The 12544-nt window shown below is 40.5% G+C and overlaps 1 protein-coding gene across 7 annotated transcripts in view; it reads right to left on the bottom strand.

The window, feature by feature from the left end:
- Positions 1-12544, bottom strand: part of LOC126095036 (dual oxidase maturation factor 1-like) — a 112661-nt gene that overhangs the window by 15203 nt on the left and 84914 nt on the right. For 6 of the 7 annotated variants that reach the window (XM_049909704.1, XM_049909703.1, XM_049909705.1 and 3 more), the window contains exons 8-9: positions 11145-11261; positions 10734-10840 (exon numbers count right to left, since the gene is read on the bottom strand). In XM_049909704.1, the coding sequence (XP_049765661.1) occupies positions 10734-10840; positions 11145-11261 (224 nt within the window). The remainder of the gene's footprint in view (positions 1-10733; positions 10841-11144; positions 11262-12544) is intronic. The other variant, XM_049909707.1, reaches the window with a different exon arrangement.

Raw genomic sequence — 12544 nt, 5'->3', positions numbered from 1 at the left:
CCCCTGAGGCTGTCTCCAATGCCTTCGGCCGCTTTTTCGCAGAGGTTTCGAGCTCCGCTCATTACCACCCTGCCTTTCTCCCCCGCAAACAGGCAGAGGAGGCTAGGCCACTTGACTTCCGCTCCTCGAATTGTGAAAGTTATAATGCCCCATTCACCATGCGGGAACTCGAAACCGCACTTGGCCGATCACGGTCCTCCGCTCCAGGGCCTGATTGTATTCATATTCAGATGCTGAAGAACCTTTCTCCTGCGGGTAAAGGTTTTCTTCTTCGTACATACAATCGCATCTGGATTGAGGGACATGTTCCCGCATGCTGGCGCGAGTCTATTGTTGTCCCGATTCCTAAGCCGGGGAAGGACAAGCACTTGCCTTCCAGTTATCGACCTATCTCGCTTACCAGCTGTGTCTGTAAAGTGATGGAGCGAATGGTTAACTCTCGATTGGTTTGGCTGCTCGAGTCTCGACGCCTACTTACCAATGTACAATGTGGATTTCGTAGGCGCCGCTCTGCTGTTGACCATCTGGTTACCTTGTCGACCTTCATTATGAATAACTTCTTGCGGAAGCGCCCGACCGCGGCTGTGTTCTTTGATTTGGAGAAGGCTTACGACACCTGTTGGAGGGCGGGCATTCTCCGCACCATGCATACATGGGGCCTTCGCGGTCGCCTCCCTCTTTTTATTCGTTCCTTTTTAATGGATCGACAGTTCAGGGTACGTGTGGGTTCTGTCCTGTCCGACACCTTTCGCCAGGAGAATGGGGTGCCACAGGGCTCAGTTTTGAGCGTCGCTCTCTTCGCCATCGCGATCAATCCAATAATGGATTGCCTCCCAGCTGATGTATCAGGCTCCCTTTTTGTGGACGATTTTACCATCTATTGCAGCGCGCAGTGTACACGTGTCCTGGAGCGCTGTCTTCAGCGTTCCCTTGACCGTCTTTACTCCTGGAGTGTCGCCAATGGCTTCCGTTTTTCTGCCGAGAAGACGGTCTGTATTAACTTCTGGCGCTACAAAGAGTTTCTCCCACCGTCCTTACGACTCGGTCCCGTTGCTCTCCCAATCGTGGAGACAACCAAATTTTTAGGCCTTACCTTTGACAGGAAACTTAGCTGGTCTCCACATGTGTCATATTTGGCCGTCCGTTGTACCCGTTCTTTAAATGTCCTCCGTGTTCTCAGTGGTATGTCGTGGGGAGCGGATCGAACCGTCCTACTTCGTCTATATCGGTCGATCGTCCGCTCCAAGCTGGATTATGGGAGCTTCGTATACTCCTCTGCACGGCCATCCATCTTACGCCGCCTCAACTCCATACAACATCGGGGTTTACGACTTGCGATCGGAGCATTTTATACCAGTCCCGTAGAGAGTCTTCATGCTGACGCTGGCGAATTGCCACTCACCTACCGGCGTGATATACTGCTTTGTCGGTATGCCTGTTGGCTACTGTCAATGCCCGACCATCCGTCTTATTGTTCCTTTTTTGACGACTCTCTTGACCTTCAATATGGGTTGTATGTCTCTGCCCTGCTACCCCCTGGAGTTCGCTTTCGTCGCCTCCTTCAACACCTTAATTTTTCACTCCCTGCAACCTTTCGAGTGGGCGAGAGCCGCACACCACCTTGGCTCCAGGCTCAGGTCCGCGTTCACCTTGACCTCAGCTCGCTCCCAAAAGAGGTCACCCCCGGTTCGGTCTACCACTCCCGTTTTTTGGAACTTCGTTCGAAGTTCATCAACATGACTTTCATTTATACAGATGGCTCTAAGACCAATGACGGGGTCGGGTGTTCCTTTATTGTCGGGGCACAAAGTTTCAAATACCGGCTCCATGGCCATTGTTCGGTCTTCACAGCTGAGCTCTTTGCCCTCTACCAGGCTGTTCTTTACATCTGCCGCCACCGACATTCTGCTTATGTCATCTGCTCAGATTCCCTGAGCGCCATCCAGAGCCTCAGTGATCCGTACCCGGTTCACCCTTTTGTACACCGGATCCAACGCTCTCTTCAGCAGCTGGTGGACGTCGGTTCTCCGGTTAGCTTTATGTGGGTTCCTGGCCATGTTGGTATCCCTGGGAACGAAGCTGCAGATGCCGCGGCCAAGGCTGCGGTCCTCCAGCCTCGGACAGCTTCTTGTTGTGTCCCTTCGTCCGATTTTAGCAGGGTCATTTGTCGGCGCATTGTGTCGCTGTGGCATGCTGATTGGGTTGCACTTACCGACAACAAGCTTCGGGTCTTAAAACCTCTTCCCATGGCTTGGACGTCCTCCTCACGCCCTTCTCGGCGGGAGGAGGTCGTTTTAGCCCGGTTAAGAATTGGACACTGCCGGTTCAGCCATCGCCATCAGCTGACGGCTGCGCCGGCGCCGTTCTGCCCATGTGGGCACTTGCTGACGGTTAGACACATTTTAATGTCCTGTCCAGATCATAACACACTGCGCCTCGATCTTAACCTGCCTAATACTTTCGATGCCATTTTAGTGGATGACCCACGAGCAGCTGCTCGTGTTCTTTGTTTTATCAGTTTGACAAACCTCGCTAAGGACATTTGATGATGTTGTTTTTTTAATCCTATGCCTGTCAGTCTGTCTTTTATCGTGTTTTCCCTTTTAGTTGTTGTTGTCAACTTGTGCCTCGCGGTGCATTCTTAGAGTAGTCAGGGCGCTAATGACCATTGAAGTTGTGCCCCCCCCCCCCCCCCCCCCCCAAAAAAAAAAAAAAAAAAAAAAAAATTTACATTAAAAGGGTTTTGTACTCAGACCAATGTCATATTTAATTACAAACTATGTAGGAAAGTTAATCCAACAGCAATAGAGAGTTTTTTAAAACTTGTTAAGGAACAAGAGTGGCAGGATGTTTATAGTGCCAATAATATAGATGATAAATACAATGCTTTCCATAACACATTTCTCATGCTCTTTGAGAGTTGCTTTCCATTAGAACATTCTAAATGGGGTACTAGCAGTAATGGACAGCCCGGTTGGCTGACTAGTGGGATAAAGATATCATGTAGAACAAAGCGGGAATTATATCAAAATGTTAGAAGTAGTCACAATCAAGCTACAGTAGCCCATTACCAACAGTATTGTAAGGTGCTTAAAATGTTATTAGCAAGGCAAAAAGTGTGTGGTATGCAAATAGAATAGCTAATTCACAGGATAAAATTAAAGCCATATGGTCAGTTGTGAAGGAAGTGTCTGGTCAGCAGCACAAGGTTGATGATATAAAGTCAGTTCGCAGTAATAATATTTCTGTTACTGATAAATCAGATATATGTACAGTATTTAACAACCATTTTCTGAGCATTGCTGGTGACTTAAATAAAAATTTAGTTTCTACAGGAAATCATATAACTTTATTGGCAAATGCCTTTCCGAGATTGATATCTGAAATACTCTCTATGATACAGACAAGAGGGAGATTGAGTCAATAATTAAATCACTGAAGACTAAGGTCTCTCATGGTTATGATTGAGTGTCTAGCAGAATATTAAAGTACTGTGCTGTACATGTTAGCCCTGTATGTAGCCATATTTGTAATTTTTCCTTTTGGAATGGTCAGTTTCCTGAACGATTAAAGTACTCATTAGTAAAGCTGCTTTATAAAAAGGGAGAAAGGGATAATGTAGATAATTTTAGACCTATTTCTATGCCATCATTGTCTGCAAAAGTTATTGAAAAGGCTGTGTATGTAAGGATAATTGATCATTTTATATCATACGATTTGCTATCAAATGTACAGTTCGGCTTTAGAAGTCGTTTAACAACTGAAAATGCTATATTCTCTTTTCTCTGTGAGGTACTGGATGGGCTAAACAAAAAGTTTCGAACGCTTGGTGTATTGTTTGATTTAACTAAGGCATTTGATTGTGTTGATCACAAAATATTGCTCCAGAAGTTGGACCATTACGGAATACGGGGAGTAGCTCACAATTGGTTCACCTCTTACTTTAGCAACAGGCAGCAAAAGGTCATTATTCACAATGGTGATAATGGCTGTGATGTGGGATCTGAGTGGGGTATTGTCAAGTGGGAGATCAGTGTTGGGGCCGCTCCTGTTCCTTATTTATATAAATGATATGCCCTCTACTATTTCGGGTAACTCTAAAATATTTCTGTTTGCTGATGACACTAGCTTGGTAGTAAAGGATGTTTGTGTGCAACATTGACTCGGTTTCAAATAGTGCAGTACATGACATCAGTTTATGGCCTTTAGAAAATAAACTAATGTTAAATTGTAGTAAGACTGAGTTTTTACAGTTTCTAACACACAATACAACAAAACCTGATGTTTTAATTTCACAGAACGGGCATATAATTAGTGAAACTGAACAGTTCAAATTTCTAGGTGTTCAGTTAGTTAGTAAGCTGTCGTGGAAAGCCCACATTCAGGATCTTGTTCAAAGACTTAATACTGCCATTTTTACTATTCAAACGGTATCAAAAGTGAGTGATATTTCAACACCAAAGTCTACTTTGCTTATTTTAGTTCACTTATGTCATATGGTATTATATTTTGGGGTAACTCTTCCCATTCTACAAGGATATTTTTGGCTCAGAAGAGGGCGGTTTGGGCAATAAGTGGTGTGAGTTCACGAACCTCTTGTTGACCTCTGTTCACCAGTCTGGCTATTTTGACATTGGCCTCTCAATATGTATATTCCTTATTGTCTTTTCTTGTTACCAATATTAGTTTATTCCCAAGAATAAGCAGCTTTCACTCGGTTAATACTCGGCTGAAATCAAACCTGCATTTGGATTGGACTTCCTTAACTCTAGTGCAAAAAGGTGTGCAGTATACTGCTGCATCCATTTGCAATGAGCTGCCACTTGAATCCAAAAATCTTAGCAGTAATCCACATGCTTTCAAATTGAAACTGAAGAGTTTCCTCATGGGTCACTCCTTCTATTCTGTCGAGGAGTTCCTTGAAAAATTAAGCTGATTCTTATTGTATTGCTGATAGTGTTTACTTTAACTTATGGACTTACTTTTTTCAAGTTCATGAACATTTATTTTTATCTGTTATTACTTTTATGTTGTAATTTCATGTACTTACACGTTCCATGACCTTGGAGATTTGCTCCTCAATTGGGTCCTACGGAATTTGACGTGTAAATAAATAAATAAGATACTTCATTATGTTTGAGCTCAGAATATGTTGTAAGATTCTACAACAAATCAGTGTCAAGGATATTGGACAGTAGTTTTGTGGATCACTTCTACTGCCCTTCTTGTAGACAGGTGTGACCTGCACCTTTTTCCAAGTCCTGGGCACAGTTTCTTGTTCAAGGGATCTATGACAGATTATAGTTAGAAGAGGGGCTAAGTCAGCCAAAAATTCAGTGTCGAATCTGACTGCAAACTCAAAATAGAATCTGTCAGGGATTCCATCAGATCCTGGAGCTTTGTTCAGTTTTAACGATTTCTGCTGTTTCTCAACACCAATGACATTAATATTTCTTTCACTCATCATTTTAGTGCACAAAAGTTAAATTGTGGCAATTCTCCTGGGTTTTTCTTTGTAAAGGAACATTTGAAAACAGAGTTAAGCATTTCAGCTTTTGATTTGCTACACTCAGTTTCAGTTCTTGTCTCTTTCACTAGGGACTGGACACTTAACTTTGGTGCCACTAACAGGCTTTACATAAGACCAGAATTTCTTTGAGTTCTGTAGAAGATCACTTGACAATATTCTGCTATGTTACTCACTGAAGGTATCATGCATTGCTCTCTTGACAGACAAATGTTTTTCATCCAGCATCTATTTATCTGAAGACCAATGCTTCGTTTTACACCTAGTATGCAGTAATCTCTGTTTCTTTAGAAGTTTTTTCACAGTGATTGTATGCCATGGAGGTTCCCTCCCATTATGAATTGTCCTATGCTCCTGACCTGTGCTGAAACTTTCAAGTTCCCCATTGAGATAAACCACTACTGATATTTTATCTAGTTTACTGAACATACATATCTTTCTGTTTGTTTTAGTTGGCCTTTGTAATTTGGTAATCATTGTTGCCACAATCGTGTCATCGTCACTGATACCATTTCCAGTGTGGACCTCCTCAAAGAGGTCAGGCCTATTTGTTGCCATTGGATCCAGTACATATCCATCATGAACAGGGTTCCTAACTATCTGTTCTAGGTAGATTTTAGAGAAGGGATTTAGTAGTTTCACAGGATGTCTTTAGACACCCATCAATAACATGACTGTAATTTTCCCAGTTAATTGTTGGATGATTAAAGTTTCCACTGATGACTACAGTATGATTAGAGAACTTATGTACGAGGGTCACTCCAAAAGAAATACACACTATTTTTTTTAAAATCCATCTTTTATTCTACATGTTTTAAAGTTTTACAGTTTATAGATACATCCTTTAGGAACAATATTTTCATTTCTCCACATAATTTCCATCCCTCTCAACTGCCTTACACCATCTTGGTACTAGCGCCTGTACACCCGCACGGTAAAATTCTGGACCAACCCGTTGGAGCCACTGTTTGGCAGAATGCACAAGGGAGTCATCATCTTCAAACCTTGTTCCACCAAGAGAGTCTTTCAGTTTCCGAAAGAGATGATGGTCACATGGAGCCAGGTCAGGACTGTAAGTTGGGTGTTTCAGTGTTGTCTATCCGAATTTTGTGATTGCTTCCATGGTTTTTTGACTGACATGTGGCCGTCCATTGTCGTGCAATAGCAAGACATCCTGCTTTTGCCGATGTGGTCGAACACGACTCAGTCGAGCTTGAAGTTTCTTCAGTGTCGTCACATATGCATCAGAATTTATGGTGGTTCCACTTGGCATGATGTCCACAAGCAAGAGTCCTTCGGAATCGAAAAACACTGTAGCCATAGATTTTCCAGCAGAAGGTGTGGTTTTGAATTATTTTTCTTGGGTGAATTTGCATGATGCCACTCCATTGATTGCCTCTTCGTCTCTGGTGAAAAATGATGTAGCCATGTTTCATCACCTGTCACAATTCTTCCAATAAATTCATCTCCACCATTCTCGTACTGTTCCAAAAGTTCGCTGCATACCATTTTTCTTGTTTCTTTGTGAGCCACTCTCAACATCCTGGAAACACACCTGGCACAAACCTTTTTTAACGCCAACACTTTCAGTATTCTGCAAACACTTCCTTCCCCTACCCCAACGTAGCTTGACAATTCGTACACCGTGATGCATCTGTCAGCAGTCACCAATTCGTTAACTCTCTGCACGTTATCTGGAGTGTGTACAGTACGAGACCTGCCGCTGCGAGGACAATCCTCAATATTGCCGTGCCCGCTTTCATCACGTAACCTGCTTGCCCACCAGCTGACTGTACTGCGATCGACAGCAGCATCTCCGTACACCTTTCTCAACCTCTTGTGGGTGTTTCCCACTGTCTCGTTTTCACAGCACAAGAATTCTATGACAGCACGTTGCTTCTGATGAATGACAAGTGTAGTAGCCACCTTGAAGACGTGCTGTGACGGTGGCACTCACAGGAATAGGTTGAACTAAGTTTGAAAACAAGCAGGAAGGATGTATCTACACACTGTAAAACTTTCACACATGCAGAATAGAAACTTTATTTTTACAAAAGTGTGCATTTCTTTTGGAGTGACCCTTGTAGAAGTGAACTGAGGTCTTATCTAAAGTTTTCTGTTACATCAGAAGATGAGTCTGGAGGATGGTAGAAGCCTCCAGTTATCATTTTATGCTCACCACTGATACTGAGTCTTGCCCAAACAGTCTCACATGCTTCTTCAATTTCTACTTTGGTGGATCTGAGTTTCTTGTCTGCTGCGGTAAATACACCACCTCCATTTCCCATTTGCTATCCTTCTGATATACACTTAAATTTTCCCAAAAAATCTCATAGCTATCAATTTCAGGTTTCAACCAGCTTTCTGCACCTAGTATTATGTGAGCTTCACTGCTTTTCATGAGCACTTCAAACTCTGGAACTTTGTTGCAAATGATTCTGCAGTTTACCAGTAGGATTTTAAGACTTTCACATGTGGAGGGTGTTTCTTTCAATTTTACACTGATACTTCTGTGTTTTCTACAGCTGTTGTTATCTGGATTGGATGGAGAGTCACCTAATCTAAAAATCCCTTGTGTGTGCACCCCACACACAGTCAGCTCCCTAGTAGCAGCCGCTGATGTGTAATACGCAACTTATTACGGTATAAAGTTAAGTGCCGGAATGCCAGTTGGGAACAATAGAGCAGAGAGGGTTGTGGGAAGAGGTCAGCCAATAGCACACTGACCGACCCCTCTCCAGGACAACAATGCAATTGGAGCGGCCCGTCAACGAAGAGAACTGGTTGTGGCCCAGTCGAAGAGAAGCTTCAAGATCAGTTACCTGGCTAGAAGCATCATCTCTATTACTTTACTTGTATTATGATTGTTTATACTGAAGAACCTTGCTTATTTTGCATGTTGCCCCTTTCTTGTGACACATCTGTATAACAAAATGTTAAGTATTGTAATTGCTCACTTTGTAATAAATCTCATTAAAATTATTTGCTTGAATTGTTGTCTAGCGATCCGAGAAAGCAGGTTTCCTAGACACCCCATCTTTGAGGACTAGGCAGGATTTAACACAAGTGGCCCATTTAGAGGGACCTTACAGTTCTCAACCTTATATTTAAACATTCTTCACATAGTCCCTCTACATCCCAAATTCACTACTACACCAATATGAAGTGGTAACCAGGGTGCCCAGTGTGCTAAACGTATGCAAACTCAGTGCCTGTACAGGGAAATGCCTTGTGTACAATGCTGTGATCAAAGACATGTGGCAGAAGTTTGCAAAAACTGCACCAATAATGCCACAGCAGCATACTACAGCCACAGTTGAACTCTCTCACAGAGCAACCACCGTAATTTTCTCTCTCACTAATGGACCAACAATCAGTTAATAAAATTTTTTGTTTATACTGGTGCACCAGTTGCTATTGTAAATGAGGAAGCCTATGCTCAGATTGGTTCTCCATCTTGCAAAGATTACAACCGTACAGCTAGCACCATGTACTTTCGCATGGTAAATGCACAATAATGGCTTTGTGCAAAAAGTCAGTTGTCCGGTCACTTTCTTAGTTGTGCCATCACATCAGGCACAAAACATCATTAGGTAGATGCTTTTTCATCTTTTGGTTTTAAAAAAATTGTATCAGCTGTTGTACCATTTTATGATCTTGATGATGTCACACTCAGCGAATCATTCATAAAGCTCTGGTTGTTCTTGTCAAGATTTGTGAAAATGGCTTCAATGTATTTGAGTAATAGTCAGATTTGTTATACACAGTGTATGCGTGTGCACTCTGTCAGACAGCATGTTGTGTAGATTTTACACATGTGATCCTAAATATGAGCTTTTATCTGACAAGGGACCTTATGGACTTGGAATGTTCAATTTTCTTTATATATATTTATAGGATTTTAAAACCTGTGCCCATGCATAAATTTTCTAAAGCATTGCAACAAAATTGTAAAAAAAGAAAAAAATGCCTCTTAAAATGAAATGATTTCCAACCACTGTTAACTGCAAAACAATTGGCTGGTGTTTAGTAGCTGCTTGCAGCTGAATGCATAACATTGAAGACTGTCAATGGAAGAGTCTCTGGTTCAAATCTCATTTGCAACACTTTTTTTTTTTTTACTTTTATTTAAATTCTATATTTTTTGTCAGATGGAAATTATAATAAAGAAATGTTGATTCATAGATTTTTAACAAAAGTAACTTCATTTTATTTTCAATTATGGGTCATATGAAGCAAATTAAAATCTTATACAGGCATGTGGGGGCTTTCATTCTCTAGTGGAGTGTGTGCTAAAATGAAACTTCCTCTCAGAGTGAAACCAGGTTTATGTGGTAGGAAACTTCCTCAATAATACTGGTGCATTTCGTTTCTCCATAAACAGTGATGGATAGCGTTATTTCTCCTTTTAGTAATATGTTCATGAATCATACTGTTATATCTTTTTTTGTGCTTGATTGTCGACAAGAAACTTCATAAAAGATAAATGTCCACAGACTATGCATTCCACTGTATTGGTAAATGTACTATGAGGCTGCTGCCATTATGGCCAACTGTTGCAGTTACAGTGTCCGGAATGGTACTGAAAGTTTTAAGATTCAAGTCAAACTGTGAAGCATTTCTGTTTAGCTCAGTAAGGATATTTTTTTAACTGGTTTACAAAAGCAGCTTATGAATAAGGCATTGGACAAGTCATTTTATATGTATACAAGTGAAAGTAATTTCTATCCTCAAAGATTTTAAATGACAAATAATACACTTCATACATTTAAATATTCTTGAATGGGGTAAAAGCAGTGATGCTGTAAATGTGGCTTTAAAGACTTTCTGAGGCTTTTGACCTCAGAATTTGCTTTTATATTTTCTGGAAGTTTGTTACAAAGTCTAAGGCGGTGTATATTAAAATTATGGCTCAAGTTTTCAGTATCAATCTAGCACAAAGTTTTAATCTGTTGGAAAGATTCATTGCAGTGTACACCCAATGATGAAGTGAATGATGATGTCAGGGAGGAAGGAAATGAAACATCCTGTTGTTAATCAAAAAATAATTGAACCATAAAGCTAACTGTATGGTGTTGGTGAGGCAGTAACAGACCTGAACTCCTTGTGGTTGTGGAAATCATGTTATAAGAGGAGTCATGGCAAAAATTAGCTACTGGTAACAGATTTCTTTCTTTACCTGCAGACAACAGGTTTCTTTCTTTACCTTAGTTTTCATCTCGCTTGGTTCATCAGGCATATTTCCCATTTCAATGATGTCTTGTTGACTTTGAGTTGAAATTTGCTGACCAACTTTCCCAAATTCCTCAGCAGCTGTGAAAAGGAAAAACAATCTGTATATATTGAATGCCAGTATACTTTCATATATTATGGCACGTGAAAAATTATAATCCATGTCACATTAGTTGCTTGTATTAATATAAAGGACGAAACTTCGTGGCTTTTTATCAAAGTATTTGCTACATGGAATATTTGTGGGTTTGAGGTCCAGTTCAGTACAAAGTCTTAATTTGCCACAACATTCAGTGTATTTTGCCAGTTAAAAGTAATGGACAGACAAATGAAAAAATTTTAAGGGTTTTTCAAGTACTGTATGGTTGCTAAAGTAACCACTTACTCAGATGGTATTCTTCATATTCAGACAATGGATCAAGCCCAAAGAATACTGCCAGATCATCTGGATAGTGAAGGTCAAGATAAGTTATCAGCAGACCAAGGATAACCACCAGCACTCCTAAAAAGAAACCAGTTCCTGAACAACTTCTGATTTTTACATTATTTAAACCATTAAAGGTGATTTATTGCCAGAATAAATAAATAAAACAGAGGAAGTAAAACAAAAAGTTAACAACAGCATAGTCTGGGTAAACCAAAAGAAACAATAAACTGTTTGATCTTTGCAGATGAGCTCATAATAATATGTAGAACCTTAGAGAATGCAAAGTTAAGACTAGAACTTTTGAAGGAGACAGCTGAAAAGGCAAGTCTGCAAATATCTTTTGAAAAGATAGAGTACATGACCAGTGAAGGTAACTCACCAATAATTTTAAAAACCAAGTATGGTAACATCAATAACACAGACAATTTCAAATGTATGGACAAAAATACAAACATAAAAAGTGAAAAAGAAGCAATTAAAATGGCAATTGAAAAAATTAAAAGAGCTTACATAAAACTGGGAAAATCTGTGCAAAGAAAAATGTTTTTCTAAAGATGTTACATTAAGGCATTGTAATACTATTGTAAAACCAGAAGTCCTCTAAGGGTCAGAAACACCACTTTTTTCATCTGGTGCAAAATGGCATTAGAAGATTTAGAAAAAGAAGTATCTTACAAAAAATTAAAAAAAAATGGCAATTGGGTTCGGGCTTTGAGACCAAACGTGGCAACATAATCATTTTGCCCCACGGTGACACATAAGACCAGGAAAAGATTGCTATACTCTGTGCACTTCTAAAGAGAATGAATGAAGGCAGATCAATGAAGAAGATCCACACATTCTTCCAAAACTAGATAACAGACAAACAGAAAAGTATGGAGATACAGGATAAAAAAAGGGCTTAGAAGAAATGCAGATTGAACAGGGGATCTTAGTCAACTGAGAAAAATTCAGACTAGAAGTCACGGAGTCCCAAGGTTTTCAAGAAGATAACAAACAGAAAACAAGTATATTTAACTGAAGAAGAAATTATTGTGACTGGATTGCAGTATTAGGAGGTTTATGATGCAGTTTTTGCACCTTGGTCACCCACAGAGAAGTGATCTGTGGATACAGCTTTGAGAATAGTGGAAAGAGATGGGCTAGGATACTGTATAAACTTTTTGGGTAAAGCAATACAACTTTGGCCCATGGCTGGTTAGGATATATTTCAACATAGGGTAATTGAAGCTCTTCCAGATGATGTGATTGAGCTTTTCAAGGCCAGAGTGATAATCACTGCTTCACACCGACAATGTGTGTGGCAGTGCCACTCTGATTCAGGGTTGCTGGGCAGGGTATCATACTTCTGTGTCTGT

The sequence above is a fragment of the Schistocerca cancellata genome, chromosome 8, assembly GCF_023864275.1.
Source record: "Schistocerca cancellata isolate TAMUIC-IGC-003103 chromosome 8, iqSchCanc2.1, whole genome shotgun sequence".
NCBI lineage: Eukaryota > Metazoa > Arthropoda > Insecta > Orthoptera > Acrididae > Schistocerca > Schistocerca cancellata.
This window is presented reverse-complemented; position numbering and strand designations above follow the sequence as displayed.